Source organism: Dipodomys merriami, unplaced genomic scaffold (assembly GCF_024711535.1).
Source record: "Dipodomys merriami isolate MVZ:Mamm:240054 unplaced genomic scaffold, mDipMer1.0.p SCAF_15, whole genome shotgun sequence".
NCBI classification, from domain to species: Eukaryota; Metazoa; Chordata; class Mammalia; order Rodentia; family Heteromyidae; genus Dipodomys; species Dipodomys merriami.
Window position 1 is genome coordinate 33,129,938 of NW_027202826.1, and position 24,041 is coordinate 33,153,978.

Below are 24,041 nucleotides of genomic sequence, written 5' to 3' on the forward strand. Positions count from 1 at the left end.
AGCAGGACATGTGGCTCTTGTCTTTGTTTCTTTGTGGATTCCTCATTTTCCTAATCATTTCTGACTAATGAATTATACTCATGGCAATTCCTGTAGAGGAGATAATCGGCAATTTCTCAGGACAAAGTAGAGAGCTGTACAGAGGTTAGGGCAGGTGCACAGAGGGCAATCAAGCTCATAGCCTGTTTTCTTGCTGTGGAAAACATGAGTTATTGGAGATGGCCATGATATATTTTATTACATAAAAATAGGATTACTTAAATTTCTATACTTAGGACTATCTAAAACAAATGCCATTTTTAAATCTTACAGAAAGCAGTAGTGCTGGGACCTGGACGCTGAATGTGTTGTGGAAAATGTGTGGGATTGACGTCCACATGGACCCCAACATTGGAAAACGACTTAACGCCCTGGGCAACACCCTGACCACTCTGACAGGAGAGGAGGACACAGATGACATTGCTGACCTAAACTCAGTGAACATAGCTGACTTGTCAGATGAGGATGAGGTTGATACGATGTCTCCCACCATCCACACAGTAAGGAGATGATAGCCTGAGACCGGGAGATGGTTCATGAATGCTATCCCATATGCAGAGTAGAAAGGGAGTGATGGTTCCCTGTCTGCGTGTCATTGCTGTATTTAACTGAGTGCCTTGACCTGTATGTAGTGTAGTAATGCAGAAAGTGTTGTGCAGGAAAACCAACAGAGACAGGAAGTAGAGTGGTAGAATACCTAGGCTGGGAGGGCAAATGGAAGGGACTGCTAGTAATACAGACTTTCAATATTTCTGAGCGTGATGATTATACAACTTTGTGAATATACTAAAAACCATTGAATTTTATATTTTAGTTTTAAGTAGTTGTACAAGAAAGTTTCAGTTCAAAAGACAGAATATGAGTAAAATGTACCTTGACTAATGAGAATTGTACATTTTAAATGTATTTTATGCTAGGGGAATTATGTCTCAATGAAGATGTTTATAAATGAGTTCTTTAAAAAGCATTGTATAGCCGGAAGCCAGTGGCTTATGCCTGTAATCTTTACTAGCCAGGAAGCTGAGATCTGGGGACCATGGTTTGTAGCCAGCCAGGCAGGAAAATCCATGAGACTCTTATTTCCAATTAACTAACTAATAAATAAAAAGTTGGAAGTAGAGCTACAGCTCAAGTGGTAGAGCCCTAGCCTTCAATATGAAAGCTCAGTGACAGTGTCTAGGCCCTGAGTTCAAGCCTCAGGACTGGCACAAAAAAATTGAAAAACATGCATATGCAAAATGAAGTATGTATTTAAAAGTATGTATTTTCATCTATACTATATATTCTCTAGTATCTATCAAATTATTTAGAAGTCAAAATTACTCTGCTTTCATTCTGATACTGGTTTTTGAAAATTATTTTAATTATTTATTGTACCATGATATACATTAATATTACTGTTTATTGTTTAGAGTTCAGATGGAAGTTCAGTAAGTGGAGATGGCCACAAACTCACCTTTGGGCAGCGACTTGTAAATCATCTCCTAGGCCTGACGCCCCCAAATCAGCGCTATTCTGTTCCTGCAGAGTATCTGTGTGACACAGAGAAGTGGGGCTCCCCTCAGTCTAGCCAGTCCCATTTGCAAGCATGCAGAGCACACTCATGGGGAAATGTAGGTAGCAACTAACTGCAGTAACTAGATTCCCTATAAAATTGAAGGGACTTGAATCGCTGAAGAATCTAATCATCTTACTTAATGCATAGATGGCTTTGATTCTTGCATGCTTTCTTTGATTTAAGGTGTTAATATTGTAGCATAGATTTCCTGAGTGAACTGAGACTGATACTGACATATGCTTTTGATTTTTCAGGAAGCTGTAGATTATCGAAGACAAGGACCCTCTTCCACCCAGCCAGGAGAACTTCGAGGAAGAAAAATAATGAAGCGTTTAGTGGATATCAGAGAATTGAATGAACAGGCCAAAGTGATAGATGATCTTAAGTATGTGTAATGATTTTAAATTTAATATAGTGTCCTCTAATAATTATAGATCACAGAATCATATCGGATGCAAACTATTGAAGAAATTCATTTGGGCTCAAAGTTTATCAATGAGATCACCTGTGTCCAAAGTAGTTTAGTGATTGACCTGAAATCCTAAATTCATTAGTGGTAAAGTTGAACTAGAAATTCTACTTTGGTGCCCTTCACAAATGTTCATTTCTGTGCAATTTATGGCTGGTTCTAAATGACAAAACCAGGTATCTACATATGTGAATGTACTTACATATATATCTTCACATGCATATATAAATTATGCATTTGTAGTTAACAGTATTCTGAAATGGAATTTTGTAGCGAAGAAAAGAGAATTTAAGTACCTTTTTAAAGTGCAAGAATTCTTGCTAAACTTTGAAACATTTGTTTTCTCAGAAGTTGATGGTCATGCCTCAGCTATACACCTGTGTGTGTGTGTGTGTGTGTGTGTGTGTGTGTGTGTGTGTGTGCACGTGTGTGCGTGTGTGTGTGTGTGTGTGTGTCTATTTGTGTGTCTTCCATCAAGGGCTTCCACAAAACTGTAAATTATCATTTAGTGAATCACATTTTTATGTGGTTGATTTACAATTTGACTTTTGTTGTCACAGAAGTAAAAACTGATGAAGCAAAATAAATTCTTTCAAAAATCTAAGCTGTAGTTTATAGCAAAATAAATTCTTTCAAAAAACTAAGCTATAGTTTATAGGTAGAATGTTTACATAGACATGTTTCCTACAGCCAGTAGTTTTCATGAGATTTTCAGACTTTTTATCTTTCTTGACACTACTGGGCTTTGAACTCAGGGCCTCATGTCAGACCAGTGTCAGATACAGCAAAAGTTAAGAAGCATTTCTCCTAATGTTAGAGGGTATTGGGTAATTTTTTAAAGTATTGCTTGCCAGATATGACTGTTAAACATGTCTTTGCCAATTCATACATCACTCTGGTATTCTGACAGGGGAGAAAGTTAAAAATGGATTAAAAACTCAGTTATACTTTCTTGTTCTTTACAAAACTGTCCCCTCCACTTTTTGTGTCTAGGAAATTAGGTGCAAGTGAAGGAACCATCAACCAGGAAATTCAGCGTTACCAACAGTTGGAATCTGTAGCTGTGAATGACATTCGAAGAGACGTTCGCAAAAAATTGCGGAGATCCAGTATGAGAGTGAGTAAATATTTAAAAAGAAGTTCATTTAACCATTTTAATTTTTTTAACTTAAAAAACATAAATGATATGTGAGACAATTGTCTCTTTCTCCCCCTCCTCCTACACACTTAGCTTTTTTCTAGAACCTTTTCTTATGAATCATTTCCTTCATTCTCACCTTGTTTCTTTATCCTATTCTGCTCCTAATCTTTTTCTCCATTTCTCTTGGGCCAGCCAGTGGCTCATATCAATAATGTGAGGTCCTAGAATAGCTGTATGATATTCTGCTTTGACTCATTTATATTAATAAATAGTGTTCAAAGTCTCCTGGGGTTGGGGAAGCTAACTAACTTAATGGTAGAGTGCTTTAGTTTATCTGAAGTAAAATTTTAGAGCCATATACAATTGCCTATAGTTCCTTTTTTTTTCTGTCCCATTTCATTAGGCTGCTTCCCTAAAGGATAAGTGGGGTTTGGGTTATAAACCAAGTTATAACCGATCAAAAAGCATTTCTGCTTCTGGAAGACCACCTCTCAAGCGAATGGAGAGAGCCAGGTATAGCGTATTTCTACCAAAATGAAAAGAAACATTAACATTGCCATCTTTCACAAGATTGACTCATTTTGTTTACTGTCTTAAAATTGGTAGTAAAAATGGGTCAGTAAAATAGCATTGGTATTGGTAAAATAGCAATCAATCTGGTCACTTGAACTTTTTTTTTTAAAGTTTCTTTTCTGGTCCTGGGGCTTGAACTTCATGCCTGGGTGCTGTCTCTGAGCTTCTTTTGCTCAAGGCTAGTGCTTTACCAATTGAGCCACAGCACCACTTCCAGCCTTTTTTTTTTTTTTTAGTTTATTGGAGATAAAAGTCTCATGGACTTTCCTGCCTGGGCTGGCTTTGTAAGGCAATCCTCAGATCTCAGTCACCTGAGTAGCTAAGATTACAGGCGTGAGTCCCTGGCCCTGGCTGAACTTTGTTTATGTAAGGAATTCCTCTGCCATGTCTAGACCAGTATCAAGTGGCTTTAATGAAGTACACTACATGTTGGATAAGTTTATGCATACATTTATAGACTATGTAAGGAAATAAAACTGCACACTAGTAGCTATGGCTTTATGTCAGTGTATCAAATGAAGAAATGGAAAGGAAAGTTTTCATGTCAAATTAAAATAGTGATTTAGTACTAAACTAGCACTCTAAAAAGAAAGAGTATCAATTCTTTTGTATAATTTTGTTTTCAAAACTGTTGAGCTAATCAAATGTTGAGTCTTTTTCCTGGAGTACTGTTAAGAAATGAAATACCAAAAAATTCAGTCTTTTTTGATAAAGAAGGTATTTATAAATAGAATGTTAACACCATTAATCAGACTCCTTTATATTTTACTTACAGTTCTAGAGTAGGAGAAGCTGATGAGCTCCCAGAAATCCGTGTGGATGCAGCATCTCCTGGACCCAGAGTAACTTTTAACATCCAGGACACAGTAAGAGAAATGGCATTTGTTAGAAATACCCATAGATAAGTTTTCTACTATTTTGAAACACTGCTTCTACCCTACAGTAGAAAATTGTAATGATCAGACTGTCTGCATAGGCCCACTAGTGGAGCATAGCCTCACCCTCCCTTGGGAGACTGGCTGCCAGTGATAATGGTGAAGACTTGTAACTGCTTGGTCTTAGCTAGAAAAGTCTTTGTGGAATATTTCTTCCAGGTTATAATATATATTACACTATGATAATTGAAAGTGCTTGTACTTATTTGTGTATTTTAAGCATACAAATAGTGTCAGAAGCCAGAAGGAAGTTCAGTTTCAAAGTTATAATCTAAATTCAAAGCATGCTAAAACTTACTGTTAAAATGTTTGTTTTATGTATTTGTTTACATTGTTTTTTGTTTTTCATGAGTTTTTCTTTTCTTATTATTTTAATTAAGTTGAAAAATACAGTATGGGGAAGTACACCACAGTCCAGCACTCCCAGGGAAGGGTATTTTCAGGTACATATTCAAAACAACAATTGCACTTTTGAACTAATTAACAACCCTGAAAATTTGCTTTCAAAATATCTTCCTTCCATTTCAAACTGAATTGATACCTCAGAAATATCTCAAATATTTAAGATTTGGGTTCTTTTAATCATATATATTTCATAAGCTCTTGCATGCATTAACTTTAGCTTTATACTTGTAGTTTAAGATTATTTTGATTTTCAAAATTAAGATATTTTAATCTGCTTTTCTAATCAGCTCAACCACAATCTTAAACTAAAACTGCAGTATATTATTTATTGATCTCTAAGTGAATCCTTTTTACATTAGCTACATTGATTCTTTTTATAAGTAATACCCATTAATTAACTCATACTAGAAACACATATAACTCAAATACTCAAAACAACAAATTTAACAATTGAATGGTGTTTGGGGGGGGCACTGGTATAAAAGTATTTATTAAATGACCCATTTAAATTATTCTCATGTCTGAACATGATTGTTATTAACCATATAAATATGATTAACACATTCATAAGTCAAATGTTTTCCCTATATATGTCATAAAAGTAAAAACGGATTTTAAAAATATTACATGCTGATAATCTTTGTGCAAGACTTTTTAAATTACATTTAAAAATTGGTACTTTGATCCAAATACATTTTCTTTATCCTATTCTCTCAAACTGGAGGCTCAACCTATGTTCTGTAGTTACATTGAATTTAGTAACACTAGACTTCATTTTAGAACTATTAAATTGTAAACAGCAAATGAATTTCCAATTTTCTGAAAAACAAACTTAGAAACAAATCATGTATGTTAATTGAATGGTTCCTACTAACTAGATGGGCTTCTTTGTATTTTGTTTTGTTCTGAGGTTCTGAGGATGGGTATCAGGGCTCCAGCATGCTAAGCCATCAGGTGCTCTACTACTGATCTCCATCTGCAGCCCTAATTAGGTGATTCTTAAAGGCATTAATATTTGAAGTGACTAAAGTCCTGTTTTTAAATAACAGTGTATGGTGCTTGTAAAAATAAATGGTATGTAAAAATCACAAATAAGAGATATGAAATTTAGACTTGCTAATGATAAGTTAGGAAATAGATGATTGATATAGTTATATAAAATATGTACAAAATAGAAATTTTTCTACATAAATATACCATTTTTTGGTTGTGGGGCTTGAACTCTGGGCCTGGGTGCTGTCCCTGAGCACTTCAGCTCAAGGCAAGTACTCTGCCCCTTGAGCCACAGTGCCACTTTAGTTTTCCCTCTTGGTTAACTGGAGATAAGAATCTCACAGACTTTCCTGCTCAGGCTGGCTTTTTTGAACTGTGATCCTCAGATCTCAGCCTCTTGAGTAGCTAGGATTACAAGCATGAGCCACTGGTGCCCAGCAAATTTACCTATTTTTAATTTAGAAAATGTAAGAAACCTGATTTTATTATTCGTTTATTGACATGTTTTTGGTCAAGTGCCAGTGACTCATGCTTACAATCCTAGCTATTCAGGAACTTGAATTCTTAAGTTTGGCTCCAAGCCAGCACAAATATACAGATCTTAAGAAACTCCAGTTAAAACCCAGCAAAAAGCAGGAACTGGAGGTGTGGCTCAAATGGTAGAGCTACTACTCTAAGTGAAAAATCTAAGCAAGAGTACAAGGCTGAGTTTCAAGCCCCAGTGCTGGCAAAAATTCAAAAAGGAAAAAAGCATATTTAGTTCATAAAGTGAAGAACACCTAAATTCTGTAAATATTTGCAGTTTTGATTGTAGGCTTTCACTACAAATTTTGTAGTAGCACTCAATAGTTTAAAATAATAAATTACTTGGCCTTACACATTACACTTTATAAATGCCAATTACTCTCAAACCATACTGCAGCAATAGTGAGAAGTGAATAAATTAAGTCATGAGAATTTTTTGTTTTTAGTTACCTAAAAGCAGTGGCCTCTGGGTATTTACCTTAAAATAGACCATATTCTTAAGTTTAACTAGTACTTGCAGTACTTCACAATTTACAAACACTGCATGTTAATTGCCACTAATTGTTCTCCCCATCTGATCCATACTTTGCTACTTTTCTTTCCACATAATTATCTTTACTCAAGTGGTTCTCTTAATTAACATGATGATAATGTTCCTATAAAGTAAAATTTTCTGTGATTTTTAAAATGTCAGTGGTATGATGTGTGGTTTGACCTGCTTCCTTCCTTGGTGTGCCGTTTCATGTTTTCTTCAGTGTGACCTTTGAATTCAAAGGAAATTCAACTCTGAGAAGATTTTCTGTTAAGACATATATTTTAGGGACTTCTGGACTTGAAATGTGAATCTAATTTGGGTTGTTTTCTCATTTTACAATCAGTTTCCAGAGGAGACAGAACTGGACCTTTTATCTGTAACTCTCGAAGGTCCATCTCATTACTCATCCAACAGTGAGGGGTCGTGTTCCGTGTTCAGTTCTCCCAAAACTCCAGGCAGCTTTTCCCCAAGCATTCATTTCCAACCTGAGGAGGGTCGACGGGATGACAGTCTGTCTTCTACCAGTGAAGATTCTGACAAAGATGAAAAGGATGAAGACCGAGAAAGGGAAAGGTTTTATATTTACAGGAAGCCCTCGTGAGTAGCCTTTATTTATTTATGTACTTATTTCTTTGTTTCTCTCAAGATCTCAGAGCCCAGAATGGAGCCTAAAGCATTATACCTACTTTATACCAGAAATTCTATTGACTAAGTCATACCTCTACATTATTAATAATGTAATTTAGCTTCTTAAAGCACATTATTTTCCTTTTCTAATGCAAACACATTTATTTAAATAACCTTAATTATTTCTCCAGTATATTTCCTGTCAAGAAAATGGAAATAAAGATGTGGTAATGAGTTAAATAAAGGAAACAGTTATAGTTTTCCTGAGCTTAGAAAATAACAAATTATAAGGAAACACCTAATAGTAATATGTAATGAAGAAAAATGTTAAAGGACACAATAAATGAAAATTTTAACAAATTCTTGAGAGGAAGAAATAGGTGAGATAATGTTACATAAAAGCTTTATAAGAATACACCCTCAAGAAAAGCTGGAAGGATCTTGATAATAATGGGAAATTGACTAGACATACAGATAGTCCTGTAACTTAGTATAGAAGGAACTCACTCCATCTTTAATCTTCGCCATTCTGAGCTGTGGGGATTCTTTTCTAAACTAATTTCAAGCTCCTAATTCCTGAATCTCTTTTATATAGGCACATTTTTGTTTTATTTCCTCATTTTTCTAGAATACATACTCAAATAATCTTCTAAGAAAAGTTGTAATAAGGACTTTTTTCACTTTTCTGAGTCTCTTAAGACAACCATGCTATTCTCATAGTTTATTATTGGGTTGAATATAGGATTATGCCTAACATTAAAATTCAGCAATATTTTTCAACTCTGTAAATGACTTATATATGTAAATATTTAAGTATGTGTAAGAAATACATGCATGAAATACACATTTTTAAATATCTGGGATTTTTTTCCTTTTTTTTTTTTTTTTTTTTTGGTTGGTCGTGGGGCTTGAACTCTGAGTTTGGACGCTGTGCCTTGGCTCTTCAGCTCAAGGCGAGCGCTCTACCACTTGAGCTACAGCGCCACTTCCTCTGGGATTGTTTTTTGAGACAGGGTCTCACTGGTAGCTGAGGCTGGTTCTGAACTCTGGATCCTGCTGCCTACACTGCCACATGCTGGGATTATAAGCATGTAACACTACATCTGGCTGAATGTCTGTTTTTACATGAACATCCTAAGATTTTTTAAAACGATCTTTGTGTTCTTTAAGCAATTTTTCTATGTATTTTGGCTTTTTCTTATTTTGAGGGAAGAGAGGACAAGGGCTTAAACTCAGGCCCTGGAACTTCTTTGTTCCACTAGCACTCTAATGCTTGAACTGTGCCTTTAGCCCTGCTTTTTACTGGCCATTTTGTAGGTGGCAGTTTCACAGACTTTTCTGCCCAGTCTAGCCTTGAACCACAATCCTCAGATCTCAGCCTCCTAAGTAGTGAGGATTAAAGTATGAGCCACCAGCCCTGGGGTATTTTAGTGGTTTTTAAAGCAGATTTTTAACTGTTTCATAATTGTTTAAGTTTCCCCTTTTAATAGTAATCCCACAACTCACAGCTCTTTTCCTGGACAGCTGATCTCTTTAGTTTCACATTCATTCCTATTTTTACAAACATTTTAATTCATATTTATTCAGATACTCTTCCATTAGGGTAGCCATCTTTTCTAGGTAAACATTTTGATCATTAAAAAGAAATTTACTGGGCTGGGAAGGTGACTCAGTGGTAGAGCGCCTGACTTGCATGCATGAGTCCCTGGGTTCAATTCCTCAGCACCACATAAGCAGAAAAAGCCCGAAGTGGCGCTGTGGCTCACAAGTGGTACAGTGCTAGCCTTGAGTTGAAGAGCTGAGGGACAGTGCCCAGGCCTAGAGTTCAGGCTCCACAACCAACAACAACAACAAAAAAATTAGTTAAAAGAGAGCATTAGTATGAGTTTTTAAAATTTTCTACTATATAACAAAATGGTCCAATTTATTGTTATGCATGTAGACACCCAGATTCCCTACTACTGTTTATTAAAGAGCATTGGTTTTATTTTTCTTTCTTTCCATATTCTTCTGTCCTAATTTTATAATTTGTAAAAATAATTTTCCATTATGTTATATTCATGCACTGACATAACAATTCATTGATAATAGTGGCTATGCTGTGTTCTCCTCACTTAGTTCAATAAAATGTAAACCATTAAACTTAGGAAAAACTACAATTAGTATCTTCTAGTTAAGTAATTTGTGCAGGTTTATGAACTCTTTCTCACGTATTGGAAATCATTTATTAGAATGACTTATACCATTTTAGTATAAGTACTGATCACTTTTTCTTTCTCTAGACACACTTCTCGTAAGAAAGCAACAGGCTTTGCTGCTGTGCATCAGCTACTTACAGAACGCTGGCCAACAACTCCAGTCAACCGAAGTCTTAGTGGCACAGCTACTGAGAGAAATATTGACTTTGAACTTGATATACGGGTTGAAATTGATAGTGGGAAGTGTGTACTCCACCCAACCACCCTTCTACAAGAACATGATGATATAAGTTTGAGAAGGTAAGGAATTGGTTAGAAAAAGGTACACATATGACCTGATCTGGTAGAAATACCAATCTTTTATCATTGGATTTTTATCACAAATGTTTGTCCCCATTCTCAAAATGTATGTACATTTAAAAAGTATGTGAACATAATTGTAGTGATTAATTGCATATAAAAAAGTACATATATTTCCTGGAACTAAAAACAGATGACTAATTTAGAGTCTATGATTTTGTTATTAAATTAGTTATATGTTTGGAATTCTGTGTTCAACAAGAATGAATTTTTCCTTCTCTGTTCTTGTACATGTTTCTGTTTTAAAGAATAGTGTGGTATCTTGGTTTTGGAGAGTTTGATGAGTTCAAAAGGAAAAAAAATCTAGAAATTTTGTACAAATAGGCTTGATTAGACTGAGATATGATTGTGGTTCTAACATTTCTTCCCATTATTAATGAAATGGTAATATAAACTATTTAACATTAGATTTTTTCTTTAAATTTTTCTTCTTTTCCTGATGGACTACAAAAATAAAATAGTGCTTACACTTAAGAGAGTTGTAGAAATGTAGATGAAACAAGAATGGCAGAATGTTGATAGTTGTTAAAGTAGGTATTTGAAATTTTTCATAAGTAAAGATTTCGTGGTCAAGTTTGTATAATGAAGTTTTTATAAAATGAGAAAGAAAAGAAATGGAAGCAATGATAAAAAAAAGAAGTTATATCATTCTAATTGAACCATAATAATCCAAAGTAAAGTGCTAATATAGAGCCAGCATTCTACTATAAAAAGAGCAGTTTTATTTGATCCATCATAAATCTATGCAATAGGAAGTGGCGCTATGGCTCAAAGTACTAGTGCACTAGCCTTGAGCAAAAGAACTCCAGGATAATGCCAAGGCCCTGAGTTCAAGCCCCACAACCAACAAAAACAAATTCTGTGCAGTAAAATAGCCATCACTTTTAAAAACAATAATGGCAGCAGGTGTACACACCTGTAATCCACTCAAGAAGTAGAGACAATTCAGAGCCAGCCTGGGATACATAGTGAGCCACTGTCTGAAAAACAAAGAATAAAAATAGCTACCCTGTATCATTAAGAAATACACAATATTAACACCATTAAACTGTCTAGCTAAATAGTGCTGAGCTGTTTTTTTCTTTTTCTGTTATAGGAGTTATGATAGAAGTTCCAGAAGCTTAGATCAAGATTCTCCTTCCAAAAAGAAGAAATTTCAAACGAATTATGCTTCTACCACCCATTTAATGACTGGCAAGAAAGTGCCATCGTCTCTGCAGACAAAGCCTAGTGACTCAGAAACAACAGTATTCTACATTCCTGGAGTTGATGTAAAGGTGAAGACCTAATTGTCTAGGCTAAGAGATTATTCAAGTGGTGTTTATTTTCTGTCATGTATGGTCTTCTTTTGCTTATTACATTAAAATGAGACTTTCTGGCTTATCTAGGCATATTCTAGATATAAGAATATATTAACTGCACATTGCCATTTCATTTACACAGCTTTTTCCATGAAAGTCTGGCAGAAAGAAGTTACACCAATACTTCATAGCATGCTTTAAAGAATGTACAACTTTGCCTTGGGCAACTTCATTAAATAACTTTTTTTTAAGAGTCTAAAGTTGTAAGTTAGAAAGTCTTAGACTATTAAGCTGGAAATGACTTCAAAGATTACCTGGAAAGACATTTTCAATCTTAGAAAAAAGCAGTGTCTTGCTGGGATCAAAAGCTGACTTACACAAGGTCAAACTTTGTTTATACTCCTGAGCTAGTGTTCTACCACATTTTCTGTATTTCATCTGCAAAATTTTAATTTCAAAGTTTGTTTTCACCGCAGTTGCATTATAATTCCAAGACACTAAAGACTGAATCACCTAATGCCTCCAGAGGATCTTCCTTGCCAAGAACACTCTCCAAAGAGTCCAAGCTGTATGGTATGAAAGACTGTGGCACGTCTCCTCCTTCTCCTCCTTTACCTTGCACTGTCCAGAGCAAGACTAACACCTTACTTCCTCCCCAAACCCCACCTATTCCCTCAGGTATTGAAGGAGAATATATTTCTATTGCTTGCCATTTTCTCATAGCTTTTCATAATTCTACTTGCTCTATTGTAAAATAGACATTGACTTGCCAAAATTCATGTATGGCTGTAGTTATTCATCTTAACAGTTTTCTTAACTAGATGTTTAAGACAGTGTATGTTTAGAAAAGGGTGGTTTTATGTAGTTCAAATTTGGCAGCTATTATCAGATAGAAATACCAAATTTATATACATACGACAGAGTATTGGGGTTTGCTGCATTTGTGTATAACAGCATTTAGTGGCTTATAATATCACAGTCTCTGTTGATCAGAAATGCAGGGGCAGTTTGGCTTGGTGGATCTAACTCAAGGTCACTTAAATACTTGATTGGCACTCTGAAGAAACCTTTCCTTGTGTCCACTGTGCTTCATTTCCACACCATGTGAACATTTCACAGGGCCACTTGAATGTTATTTCATTACATTGCAGCTAACATCTTTTGAAAAGAACTATCCCAAAAAGAATGTAGATTAACCTGCTTACCTTTTATGGTTCAGCCTAACGAAGTTATATGCCATTGCCTAGACAAAATGTTACTGATCATACAGATCAGTAGAAGGAGGGAACTGGGGGTATGCCAGGAGCAAGGCTCATTGGAAGCATTCTTGGAAATTTGACTACCACAGCCCAGTTTACCTCACACACAGTGTGGCAGAATTCCCACAGAAAAAAAGAGTAATAGAAGGCTAGATGAGAATTATTCGAGAAGTTGCCCTTGGAAAACAGAACTATATATATATACATATGTACATACATATATATGTACATACAGACATATATACACATATATGTATATAATATATATATAAACATGTATATATAGACATATATAAAAACTTGGTTAAAAACTGAAGAATCATGGTGATACCACTTAACATTTTTTATATCACTTATCAATGATGACACATTTCTGTCAATTAAGTATGTGGTAGATATTTGAATACCATTTTATAATTGAGGATGTTAAGGATCATTGAATGAGAACATGTTTTTTCTACATTTACAAAACTAAGAAATGCTCAAGTTGGAAACCTAAGCCCAAGTTAGCTAAGATACATTAGTTGTTTCTGTTCGTTTGACTGAGTGAAAGTAATTTAGTTAGGAAGTACCATGGAATTCTGTATCAAGAACCACTGTGAGTATGTACAGGCTAAGTATAGGAAAGCCTAAAAACAGTGTACTAAACATTATTAGTCAAGGTTCTCTCCCTTCTAAAATGGACCAAAGGACTAAAGCTAACGAGACTTAAGCAAGTATAAAGTTGAAAACTGACCAAAATTTATGTCTTAGAGCAAGTAAGAATAACCATTATATATACATCACTAATGACCTTCGTTTTCTAACTCTGATGTATCATTTCTATCAGCCTGTGTGTGTGTGTGTGTGTGTGTGTGTGTGTGCGCGTGCGCATGCGTGCACACACTCGTGTGTGCGTGCGCGCACACGTACTGGTCTGGGGGTCTGGGCACTACCTATGAGCTTTTGTGCTCAAGGCTTTTGTGCTCTACCACATAGCTCCACTTCCAGCTTTTTGTCTTTGGTGAATTGCCATCCTCAGAGCTCAGCTTCCTGAGTAACTAGGATTAGTCAAGAGCTACTGGCATCTGGCAATCATCAACCTATTTTTATTGCCCTGAGGTACTTCACCTGATGAAGTTGGTCATATAATTCTAACTTCTCATAAATTTGTCATGTTTTACTGGAACTTTAAAAAAATTAAATCCTATTAAATGCACCTGACATTTATTAATGTTATAGCCAAAGGAAAAGGAAGTGGAGGGGTGAAAACAGCCAAGCTGTATGCCTGGGTGGCACTTCAGTCATTGCCAGAAGAGATGGTTATCAGTCCTTGCCTATTAGACTTTCTGGAAAAGGCTCTGGAAACTATCCCAATTACACCCATTGAAAGGAATTACACAGGTAAGCATCTTCCTTATGTACTTCCATGTCATATGAGGGGTGACTATATTACTATACATTAAGTATAACTGGAAAAGAACCTGAGAGATCATCTAATCTCCATTTACAAGAGATTGAGTCCTGGGGAGATTACATGATTTGTCTTTGGGAAAATAACCAAGATGTTTGAAGCAAATACTGCTGGGTTTTCATACCTATGATCGCAATATTGGTAACTCTGGTTAAGGACCTTTTAAGGGTTTGCCCTTGACTTATTTAATAAACTTATAACTGCGTATTTTAACAGGTGTCAGCTCCCAGGATGAAGATATGGGGCATTTTGAAATACCAGATCCCATGGAAGAATCAACAACATCATTAGTATCATCTTCTACATCTGCTTACTCTTCTTTTCCTGTAGATGTTGTAGTCTATGTACGAGTTCAGGTAATACACTTAATATAATCTCCTTGAAAGACTACTTTTTGTTAAATTTATTGAAATGTTTTAGCATTATTTCTCTTTAAAGTTTTCTTAGTTTCATGATCCATTAGTCTATCCACAATAGCTGAGAGGTTGCCTGAATGCTGGAAAATATAAAATTTTAAATACATATTTACTTCTCTTTGAAGAAGTTGCACAGATTTGGGGTTTTTAAATTTTAGTCTTTACACTTTTATGGTAAAAATTGATATGTTAAAGAATTTTTAAAGTATTTTATGAAGCTTTAATTCTTACTATTATACTCCTTTGTGGGCAAGTAGAAAGTGTAGTTAAAATAAGAAGTCATAATAGTACCTTTAATTGATTTTATGCCAACAGTTAAGTAGTTTTTACTTAATATTTTATTCTAAAATGTTTTCCTATTAGTAGGCCTTTTAGCACATGATTGAACTTTAGACTTCAAAGTTTAGTTTATATTCAGTTAAGATTTCATTTCTGATCTCAAGAATTTTACAATACTGATGGACATAGTTTTTTTCTTTTCATTTATTGTTATTGTAAAGGTGATGTAAAGAGGGATTACAGTGACATAAGTCAGATAAAGAATACATTTCTTTTTGAACAGTGTCAGCCATTCCATTGCTCTCTCCCAGTTTTTCCTTCCCTTCCTCACCCACAAGTTGTATAGTTCATTTTCCACATAGTTGGACATAGTTTGACCAAAAGATCTATAGTCTAATACTCTGAAATTTTACACTGTTTTGAAAGTCTGATGAAAATACATAATATGTGACAACTGGGGTCTTTATAAAACTTACTATTAAACTAGTATTCTAAAATTTTAATATTAGATCACTTCTTAAAAGCTGCCACATTGGCTCATACTTATAATTCCAGCAGCTCAGGAGGCAGAGATTAGAAGACTCACAGTTTGAGGCCAACCTGAGCAAAAAGTTTGTGATACTCCCATCCTAGCCAACAATTAAGGCATGTTGCCTACCTCCAAGTGAAAACTAAAGAAGTTGGGGGCATTGCATAAGTGGTAGAGCACTCGTCTAGTTAGTATGATTTCCTGAGTTCCAACTCCAGTACTTAAAAAACAAAATGATGTGATCTTGAACAAACACAATATTAGCATAAATACATTTAAGTTTCAGAAATACCTAAATGTCTATTTAGCTTTTTTAAAAACAGTACCATTTTGTAAATACACTTGGCTCATATACCATATGCCTCTGTTAGCAAAAGCTATGACAATAGACAGTTCTTCTAAGTCTCTTATGAGTAAACATGATGAATTTGACATATGTGGGCTAAGGAGGGACTTTTGGAATCCAGTATGAAACACATGCACCTCCTAGAAACCTTATTGTTTTTATTTCTCTTCTTTTTAGCCATCACAGATCAAATTTAGCTGTTTACCAGTGTCAAGAGTGGAGTGCATGCTAAAGCTACCATCCCTGGATTTGGTGTTCTCTTCAAACCGAGGAGAGCTGGAGACTCTAGGGACTACGTGTCCCACAGAGACTCTGTCTCCTGGAGGCAGTGCTACCCAGAGTGGAGCAAAGAGCTCAGCAGGCAAAGCCGGAATGCCAGGTAAAGAGACATGGCTTCACTACTCTTGCAGAAAACTAGACAATTTTTGAGAACTGGAATATTTATAGAAAAATATCAAGACCAAAGCCTGGAGTATATCCCAGTTCTGGGTTATCAGAACTCGAATTAGTTCAGTTAATCTGTAGTTTAAGCTCAACAAAGGATAACATTTTGATTTGAGTTTGCATGTGTACACTATGAGCACTGTTAACAAAATGGTGCTTTAAATAATCTATATACTCAAATAATTTAGAACACTGTTATATTTTACATTTAAGAATCATCAATGTTACAAGAAGTGTAAATCTTAGAAAATTTTCATAACAAAAATAGGAAAAAAGGTTAATTTCTTAGAAATAAACTTTTGCTAATGTGGCCAACTGTTATCTTGTACTTTGTTCCAAAATATCGCTGTAAGTGTATGATAGTCAACAGATTGTTAGAGGTATAGTGCTGGCTATTGAAACGATCACAGTAATTATTGTTCATTATTTGGGGGGGGAAGTTAGGGGGAGTCCGGTTGTGGGGCCTGAACTCTGGGCCTGGGCGCTGTCCTTCAGCTCTTGAGCTCAAGGCTAGTGCTCTACCACTTGAGCCACAGCGCCACTTCTGGCTCTTTTTTCTTTTTGCTTATGTGGTGCTGAGGAATCGAACCCAGGGCCTCAGGCATGCAAGGCAAGCACTCTACCACTGAGCCACCATCCCAGCCCTTGTTCATTATTTTTAAATGGAAAAGTATAAGAAAGAATATCCCTTTATCATAGGTAACAGGTCTTAATCTCCTTTCTGGCATTGTAACTACAGTCTTTTCCAGTATGTAACTTTGTAAAATTTAAAATGTCATAGGTATTTTCCCAAATTATGAAATAATTTCTCTAAAATAACTTGAATAGCTGTACGTTATCCTATCATTCTGATTATGTATTTGAGATTCCCTAGAATCTCTTAGAAATCTCTTTTCCTTTAGAAAAGTCATCTCAGACTTTTCTTCCTAGGCTGGGCTGGCATGATGATTCCTTCCAATCTCAATTTCCTGTGTACCTTGGCAGGACAGATGTGCCCAGCTATGGGTTGAGAAGGGTCATCAACTTTTCTGTCTGGGCTGGCCTCAATCTGTAATTTTACTGATCTTATTTCCCCAGTAGCTAGTATTACAGGTATAAGCACAGCACCAGCCTTTTAAAGAAAAAATTTAAATAATGTTTATATATATATTTTATTTTATTTTATTTTATTTTTTTGTCGGTCAGGGGTTTGAACTCTGGGCTTGGGCACTATCCCTGCACTCTTCAGCTCAAGGCAAGCGCGCTACTGCTTGAGCCAGAGCGCCACTTCCAGTTTTCTGGTGGTTTATTGGAGAGTCTCATGGACTTTCCTGCCCAAGCTGGCTTTGAACCGTGATCCTCAGATCTCAGCCTCCTCAGTAGCTAGGATTACAGGCGTGAGCCCAGCTAATGTTTATAAATTCTTAAAAGTAGAATTTCTGAGACAGTGTGAATAACTTTTTGTGTGCCAGTAATGGGACCTGAACTGAGGGCTTTGTACTCTTGCTTTGGTTTTTTTCAAGCTCAAGTCTGGCACTCTACCCCTTGAGCCATTGTTTTCACTTCCAGCTTTTTGCTGGTTAAGTGGAGGTGAGACTCTAATGAAATTTCCTGCCTGAGCTGGCATTGAACAACAATCTTCAGGTCTCAGCCTCCTAGTGGCTACGATTGCAGGCATGAGCTATCAGCTCCCAACTCCAGCACTTTGAACATAGTTTTAATGGCTGTCAGAGTGATTGTCAGGTCTAGTCTGGTCTGGAGATAAATTTCGTATAACACTCTATTCAGAGAGCCTCTTTTTTTTTAATCTTTAAAGTATATTTGCAATTAGCTTATCAATCTTGAGTAAATGTTAATAGGAACAACTTGCAGTGTAGGAGAAAAACATCTTTTACTTCTATACGTGCATAACTTGTTTTGTGTTCACTATACCTACTGAAATGTGTACTCCAAAAATACAATATGCTTTTTCCAGTTCATTCTCCTAGACTGTGTGAAACCAACCCCAGTGAGCAAAGGAGAAAAGAGAAAATCATGTATTTATTAGGCCAAACGAGTACAGTTGTTTAAAGATGAAGAAAAGATATCACCTTGGTTTACAGTATAAATTAGATTCTTGTTTTAATATTAAAGTTCTAAATCTCTTAATGTTTAAGTTTCTTCATTGTATTTTGAAGACACATTTGGCTTTTAAGAACCTGTTAGTAACTGTCTTCTTTACATCTTTTTATGGTTTATGAACATTTTGGGTTTCTTATATTCACTGTAGGTTCATCAGGACTAGGCAGCCCCTTGGGCAGAAGTCGGCACAGTAGTAGTCAGTCAGATCTGACCAGCTCCAGCAGCAGCTCCTCTGGCCTGAGCTTCACAGCATGCATGTCCGACTTTTCCCTATATGTATTTCATCCGTATGGGGCAGGGAAACAAAAAACTGCCGTTTCTGGACTCACACCTGGATCCGGAGGACTAGGTATTCTTTATGTTGTTCTTGGAGCTTTCTTGTCATAATCATTCTGCTTTTAGGAATAGATAAAAACCTAGATCAACAGCATTTTATATTTTTTCTTTTGATATATTTTGTTCCTACATAATAAGTAAAACTATAAAATGAGGGATTCAGGTAAAGTTACACAGTAATTTAAATTTCAGAATGATTTCTAAGTGATAAACACAATAATTATTTAGAATAGCAGAGCTTTCCTATGTTACATGTCTAAATGTTCCTACTTGTGAAAGAAATTGTGTTCTACGAGAAGTTAAATTTTAAAAAGTTAAATTTAAAGGTTTAAATCATTTGTTACTTTTAAATGAAAATTTAGTGAAATTAAATTTCACTGACATTTTGAAGTACAGATGAACCACTAAAAGTGCGTAAGATCTTGTTAGTGAATATTTCTTTGCTTTTATTGAGACAAATAATGAAGACACATGGGTCCATGTGGATTCTACATTTTGTTATTGGCAAACAGTTGTAAAAACCACCAATTATGTTACTGATTTGAACTTATTAAACAATTGTTAGGAATACTACTGCTCATTAGAGTTTCCTATTTAAATTTTTACCTAAGTTAAATGGTTTTGATTGACAGCACATTACAGTATGTTGGACAGTTTTCATTGAAACCAATAGCTGTGTCTATATTTACAAATACACATGTAGAGATGTCAGGCATTGGATTTTTTGTTTGTTTCCTTTAGGGAATGTGGATGAGGAACCCACTTCAGTCACTGGTCGAAAAGACTCACTCAGTATAAACCTTGAATTTGTAAAAGTGAGTTTGTCTCGAATTAGACGTTCAGGAGGTGCCTCATTTTTTGAAAGTCAGTCTGCAAGCAAGTCTACAAGCAAAATGGATACTACATTAATAAATATATCTGGTATGCAATTTTATAGCTTTTTAAACTAAGATGTTATTTTCCAGAATTAAGGGCCTTTGTTTTAGTAATGTTTAAATATGAATTATTTAATATTAAGCTTTGATGATTCATTGAATTTAAGGAAAAAAAGGACAATCTAACTTTTTAAAATTTTTATTTTTTTACTAGAGAATATTAGTTTCTGTAATCAAATCCATGTAGATAAGACCTTACATACTTAATACAGTTCATATACCCCTGTACAAATGAAAAAAAAATTTAATGTTTCTAGACCAATATGGTGATTAATTTCTGTACAGTGCAACTCAACACAGGACAGTCCAGCTTATAATACAATCTCAACTTGAGCATCTAATGCTGGAAATAAGATCCAAGGGGCAAACTATTCAATATTCAATAACTAAAATGTTTTTCTTCACTTCTCTATCATGAATTAGTAAAATTTCTAACTTTTTAATGTTTCATTCTTCTAATTGTGAGTGCTACAACTCCAAAGAGAGAAAAACATTACATTTTTATATGCCATTGACCCGTACATGGGTAATACAAGCTTTAGTTAGATAACTATGGACATGTCTTGTTTACACCGTGGTTTAACTATATAAAGTTAAATGCATATGGAATTATTTAAGAATTGAGAGTACCTAGTGAAAACATAATTACTAATCTTATAAAAAATGAAGTGTTTACCTAACCTGGCATTCATTTACCAAACATGTTGAATATGTTTTATACTGAACATTGTAGTGCCCGACCCTCTGCTCTGTTACTTGGGGTAGCAAGCATGGACAAGTTGAAGTCCTCTCTGTAGACAATAACAAGGAAGGAAGATAAAATGTTGTAACTCTGGTGAATATAAAGAGGAAGAAATAATAAATTTTGTCTTTAATGGAAAATCATGGAAGGTTTCACCAGGGAAATTATACTTAGGCCCCAACAGAAACAACAGTAAATACCAAAAGTCTTTTCTTGAGAATTATCTTGAAGATAGCAACTTGCTATTCTGTGTGATCAAAGTATAAAAAAGTGGTTCTTTTAAAGTGTCCTTTAGTTTGTTATGGCTAATGCATAGGCATAACTAATCGTCTAATCTGTTGTACTAAGTAGGTAAGGTGAGGGGGAGAGAAGACTGGCTAGAAGATGGCAGAATTGACTGGGCCATATGGTGGAGGGCCTCATACACTAAGCAGGGAATTCAATTCTGATCCTTCAGGCAGTGAGGAGCCATGAGGTTGTTTTTTGTTTTTTGTTTTTTTTTTTAAGAAGTGAAATGATGCTTCAGATTTGTGTTTTACAAAGAACTGTTGGCAGCATGACCATGGGAATGGAGAGATGCTTGAGGAAATGGTTTAGATAGACCAAGCCACGTACATGAGACTTGAACTGCGACAATAAGGAGAAAGAGAATGACTTTGAAGGGAAAAATAGGCAATGGTTTGAAGTTGCCTAAGGAGCAGTAGAGGAGGCAAAGTGGCTAAAAAATTAGCTTAGATAATTAAAGGACATTTAGAGCTGTTAACTTAGATAAAAATGAAATAAAGAATTCCTGAGGCCATTTTGGTGTAACAGCCTGGGGAGCAATTAACTGATGGGCAGAGTGGTGGGCTCAGGCTGCAACAAGGTCTTTGCTTTGGTTATGGCATCCAAACTTTCTAGAGCTGTGAGGGAAGGACAGAGGAGCACATACAGCAAGAGCAAAAAAAGCCAAAGGAGGAAGCTGTTGGGTGCTGTCTTTTCTTTGTTGTTGTTGGTTGGTTGTGCGGTTTGAACTTGGGGCCTGAGCTCTTTCACTCAGCACTAGCACTCTACTACTCTGAGCCACAGTGTCTATTCTGGTTTTCTGGTGAGTAATTGGAGATAAGTGTCTCGTGGATTTTCCTGCCAGAAACTGGCTTTGAACTGCAATTCTCTGATATCAGCCTCCTGAGTTAGCTAGGATTACAGGCATGAGCCACCAACGCCCAGTTGTCAGGGTGCTTTCTATTCAAAAGGTTAGTAATTTCTTTGGCGAAAGTTTATATCCCAGTTTATGGTGATGGTTCCTGTTTCTTACTTGAGAGGAACCCTATGCTGAAGTGGAAGGCTACAACAATTATCTTTTGAAGCTCTCTGACAGCTTCATCGAAGATACTAGAATCCCAAGTCCTCACCGCAAAGAATTGAAGCTCATAGTCTTCTTACAGTGCAGATTGTCATTTAATCTAGAAGGCTGCATAATTATTTAAGCATAAAATGTAGCTTATTTTTATATTTCATGAATTTTAACAGTAATTCAGCTATATAATTTGTCTTATACCACCACGTAAAAATACTAAGTTTTAAAAATCTGTTCTATGACCCAGCAATCCCACTTTTGGGCATTGACCCAAAGGTTTACAAACAAAACCACACTAAAGCTACCAGCACAACTACGTTTATTGCAGCATTATTTACCATAGCTAAGATATGGAACCAACCCAGATGCCCCTCAGTAGATGAATGGATCAAGAAAATGTGGTATATATGCACAATGGAATTCTATGCCTCCATCAGAAAGAATGACATTGCCCCATTCGTTAGGAAATGGAAAGACTTGGAAAAAATTATATTAAGTGAAGTAAGCCAAGCCCAAAGAAACATAGGTCCCATGGTTTCCCTTATTTGCAATATCTAGTATATGTATGAGTCAAGCAGAAAAGGTCAGATAAGGTGATGTTAGGAAAATGAACCCTAAGATATGTATTTAAATGTTTTTTTTCTTTCATGCATTTCTTTCTAAAGAATTTATAAGATTATATCTTTGTTGCTTTGTATGTCCCTCCCCCACAGTATAACCCCTGCTTTCACTGTATTTGATGTCGGTTTAATTTGTGGAGGGGAAGGAGAAAAACAAGTCGTTTAAATAAGGATACAGGTGGACCCGTTGCAACAATGAGAAGAAGTATAAGTTATCATGTCGAAAATGAACTTTACAACTTTGGGGGGGGGCAGAGGATTGGGTGGAGGGGAGGAGGGAAGCTGGGAAGGGATGGGAAAGGTAAACAGAGGAGGAGGCTACAATCCTTGATAAGAAATGTACTCACTATCTTGCCCATGTAATTGTAACCCCTCTGTACAGTATTTTCACAATAAAAAAAATTAAAAAAATCTGTTCTAAATTCTAACAAATTTTATTTCTGTATCAGCTGTTTGTGATATAGGGTCTGCCTCCTTTAAGTATGATATGCGCCGACTGAGTGAAATTCTGGCATTTCCAAGAGCTTGGTACAGGAGAAGTATTGCAAGACGTCTGTTTCTTGGAGATCAAACTATAAATTTGCCAAGTAAGCTTGTTACTTAATTATAATTAGATTGATTCTAATTTTGATTGTAATAGTTTCATTTTTTTTGTCAGTCATGGGGTTTGAAATCTGGGCCTGGGCACTGTCCCTCAGCTCTTGAGCTCAAGGCAAGCACTCTGCCACTTAGCCACAGCGCCACTAATAGTTTCAGATCCACGACTGAGAACACAAACTTTGGCTTACAAGTATACTGTGTAATTCATTTACTCATTCCAAAAAATGTCAAGAATTTCTCTAGTATGCCAACCACTGGGCATCTATCACAGAAACACGCAGACAAACATCCTCTTGGAGATTAAATTCTAGCTGATATCTATTCCATAATGATTACTCCATAATCATTGTAAAAACTGAAAATGCAAATATATAATTTAACCATCCAACTTAACCATGATTTAAACACAGAAAAAAAAATGTTGACATGCTACTATTGTTGCCTTCATTTGATAAAAGTATCTTGTTTTTATATATTGTTGTGCTCACAGGAGAGTTGTGGAAGGAAGACTACAGTCATCCTGATAACAGCAAAAAATTAGAGATCCTAGGCTGGGTGCCAGTGGCTCACACCTATAATTTTAGTTACCCAGGAGACTAAGACCTAGAATTACAGTTGAAAGCCAGCCTAGGCAGAAAAGTCCTTGACACTCCTATCTCTAATGAACCATCAGAAGGATGAGCTGAAGGCCTGGCTCAAGTGGTAGAGCACCAATAATGGTTGAGCAAGTCAGCCAAGCATGAACAAGAGCACAAGACCCTGAGGTCACACCTTTGGACTGGGTCTAGGATTTGCCTTCTCATGCAGTGTTTGTGAAAATTAAATACTGGAATGTTTGCAAACTGTAAACTACCATACAGTTGCCAGGTAGATAACTATAGAGGGACTATGCAATGTGATTAGAAATGTTGTCTACATGAACTGTTTAATCTTACAATGATTTTACCTTGTTAATTCTTTTTTTTTTCTTTTTAACTATGGTAC

The 24,041-nt window shown here is 35.7% G+C and overlaps 1 protein-coding gene across 7 annotated transcripts in view; it reads left to right on the forward strand.

Moving 5' to 3' along the window:
• The window catches only part of Bltp1 (bridge-like lipid transfer protein family member 1), a 181,760-nt gene that overhangs the window by 143,696 nt on the left and 14,023 nt on the right, over positions 1–24,041 (forward strand). For 3 of the 7 annotated variants that reach the window (XM_070022544.1, XM_070022546.1, XM_070022545.1), the window contains 17 exons: positions 313–539; positions 1,452–1,652; positions 1,852–1,982; positions 3,060–3,183; positions 3,611–3,720; positions 4,556–4,646; positions 5,096–5,158; positions 7,517–7,770; positions 10,083–10,298; positions 11,455–11,635; positions 12,136–12,337; positions 14,140–14,301; positions 14,588–14,727; positions 16,119–16,320; positions 18,634–18,834; positions 19,563–19,742; positions 22,907–23,044. In XM_070022544.1, coding sequence (XP_069878645.1) covers positions 313–539; positions 1,452–1,652; positions 1,852–1,982; positions 3,060–3,183; positions 3,611–3,720; positions 4,556–4,646; positions 5,096–5,158; positions 7,517–7,770; positions 10,083–10,298; positions 11,455–11,635; positions 12,136–12,337; positions 14,140–14,301; positions 14,588–14,727; positions 16,119–16,320; positions 18,634–18,834; positions 19,563–19,742; positions 22,907–23,044 — 2,823 coding nt within the window. The remainder of the gene's footprint in view (positions 1–312; positions 540–1,451; positions 1,653–1,851; positions 1,983–3,059; positions 3,184–3,610; positions 3,721–4,555; positions 4,647–5,095; positions 5,159–7,516; positions 7,771–10,082; positions 10,299–11,454; positions 11,636–12,135; positions 12,338–14,139; positions 14,302–14,587; positions 14,728–16,118; positions 16,321–18,633; positions 18,835–19,562; positions 19,743–22,906; positions 23,045–24,041) is intronic. The other 4 variants (XM_070022549.1, XM_070022547.1, XM_070022550.1 and 1 more) reach the window with 4 other exon arrangements.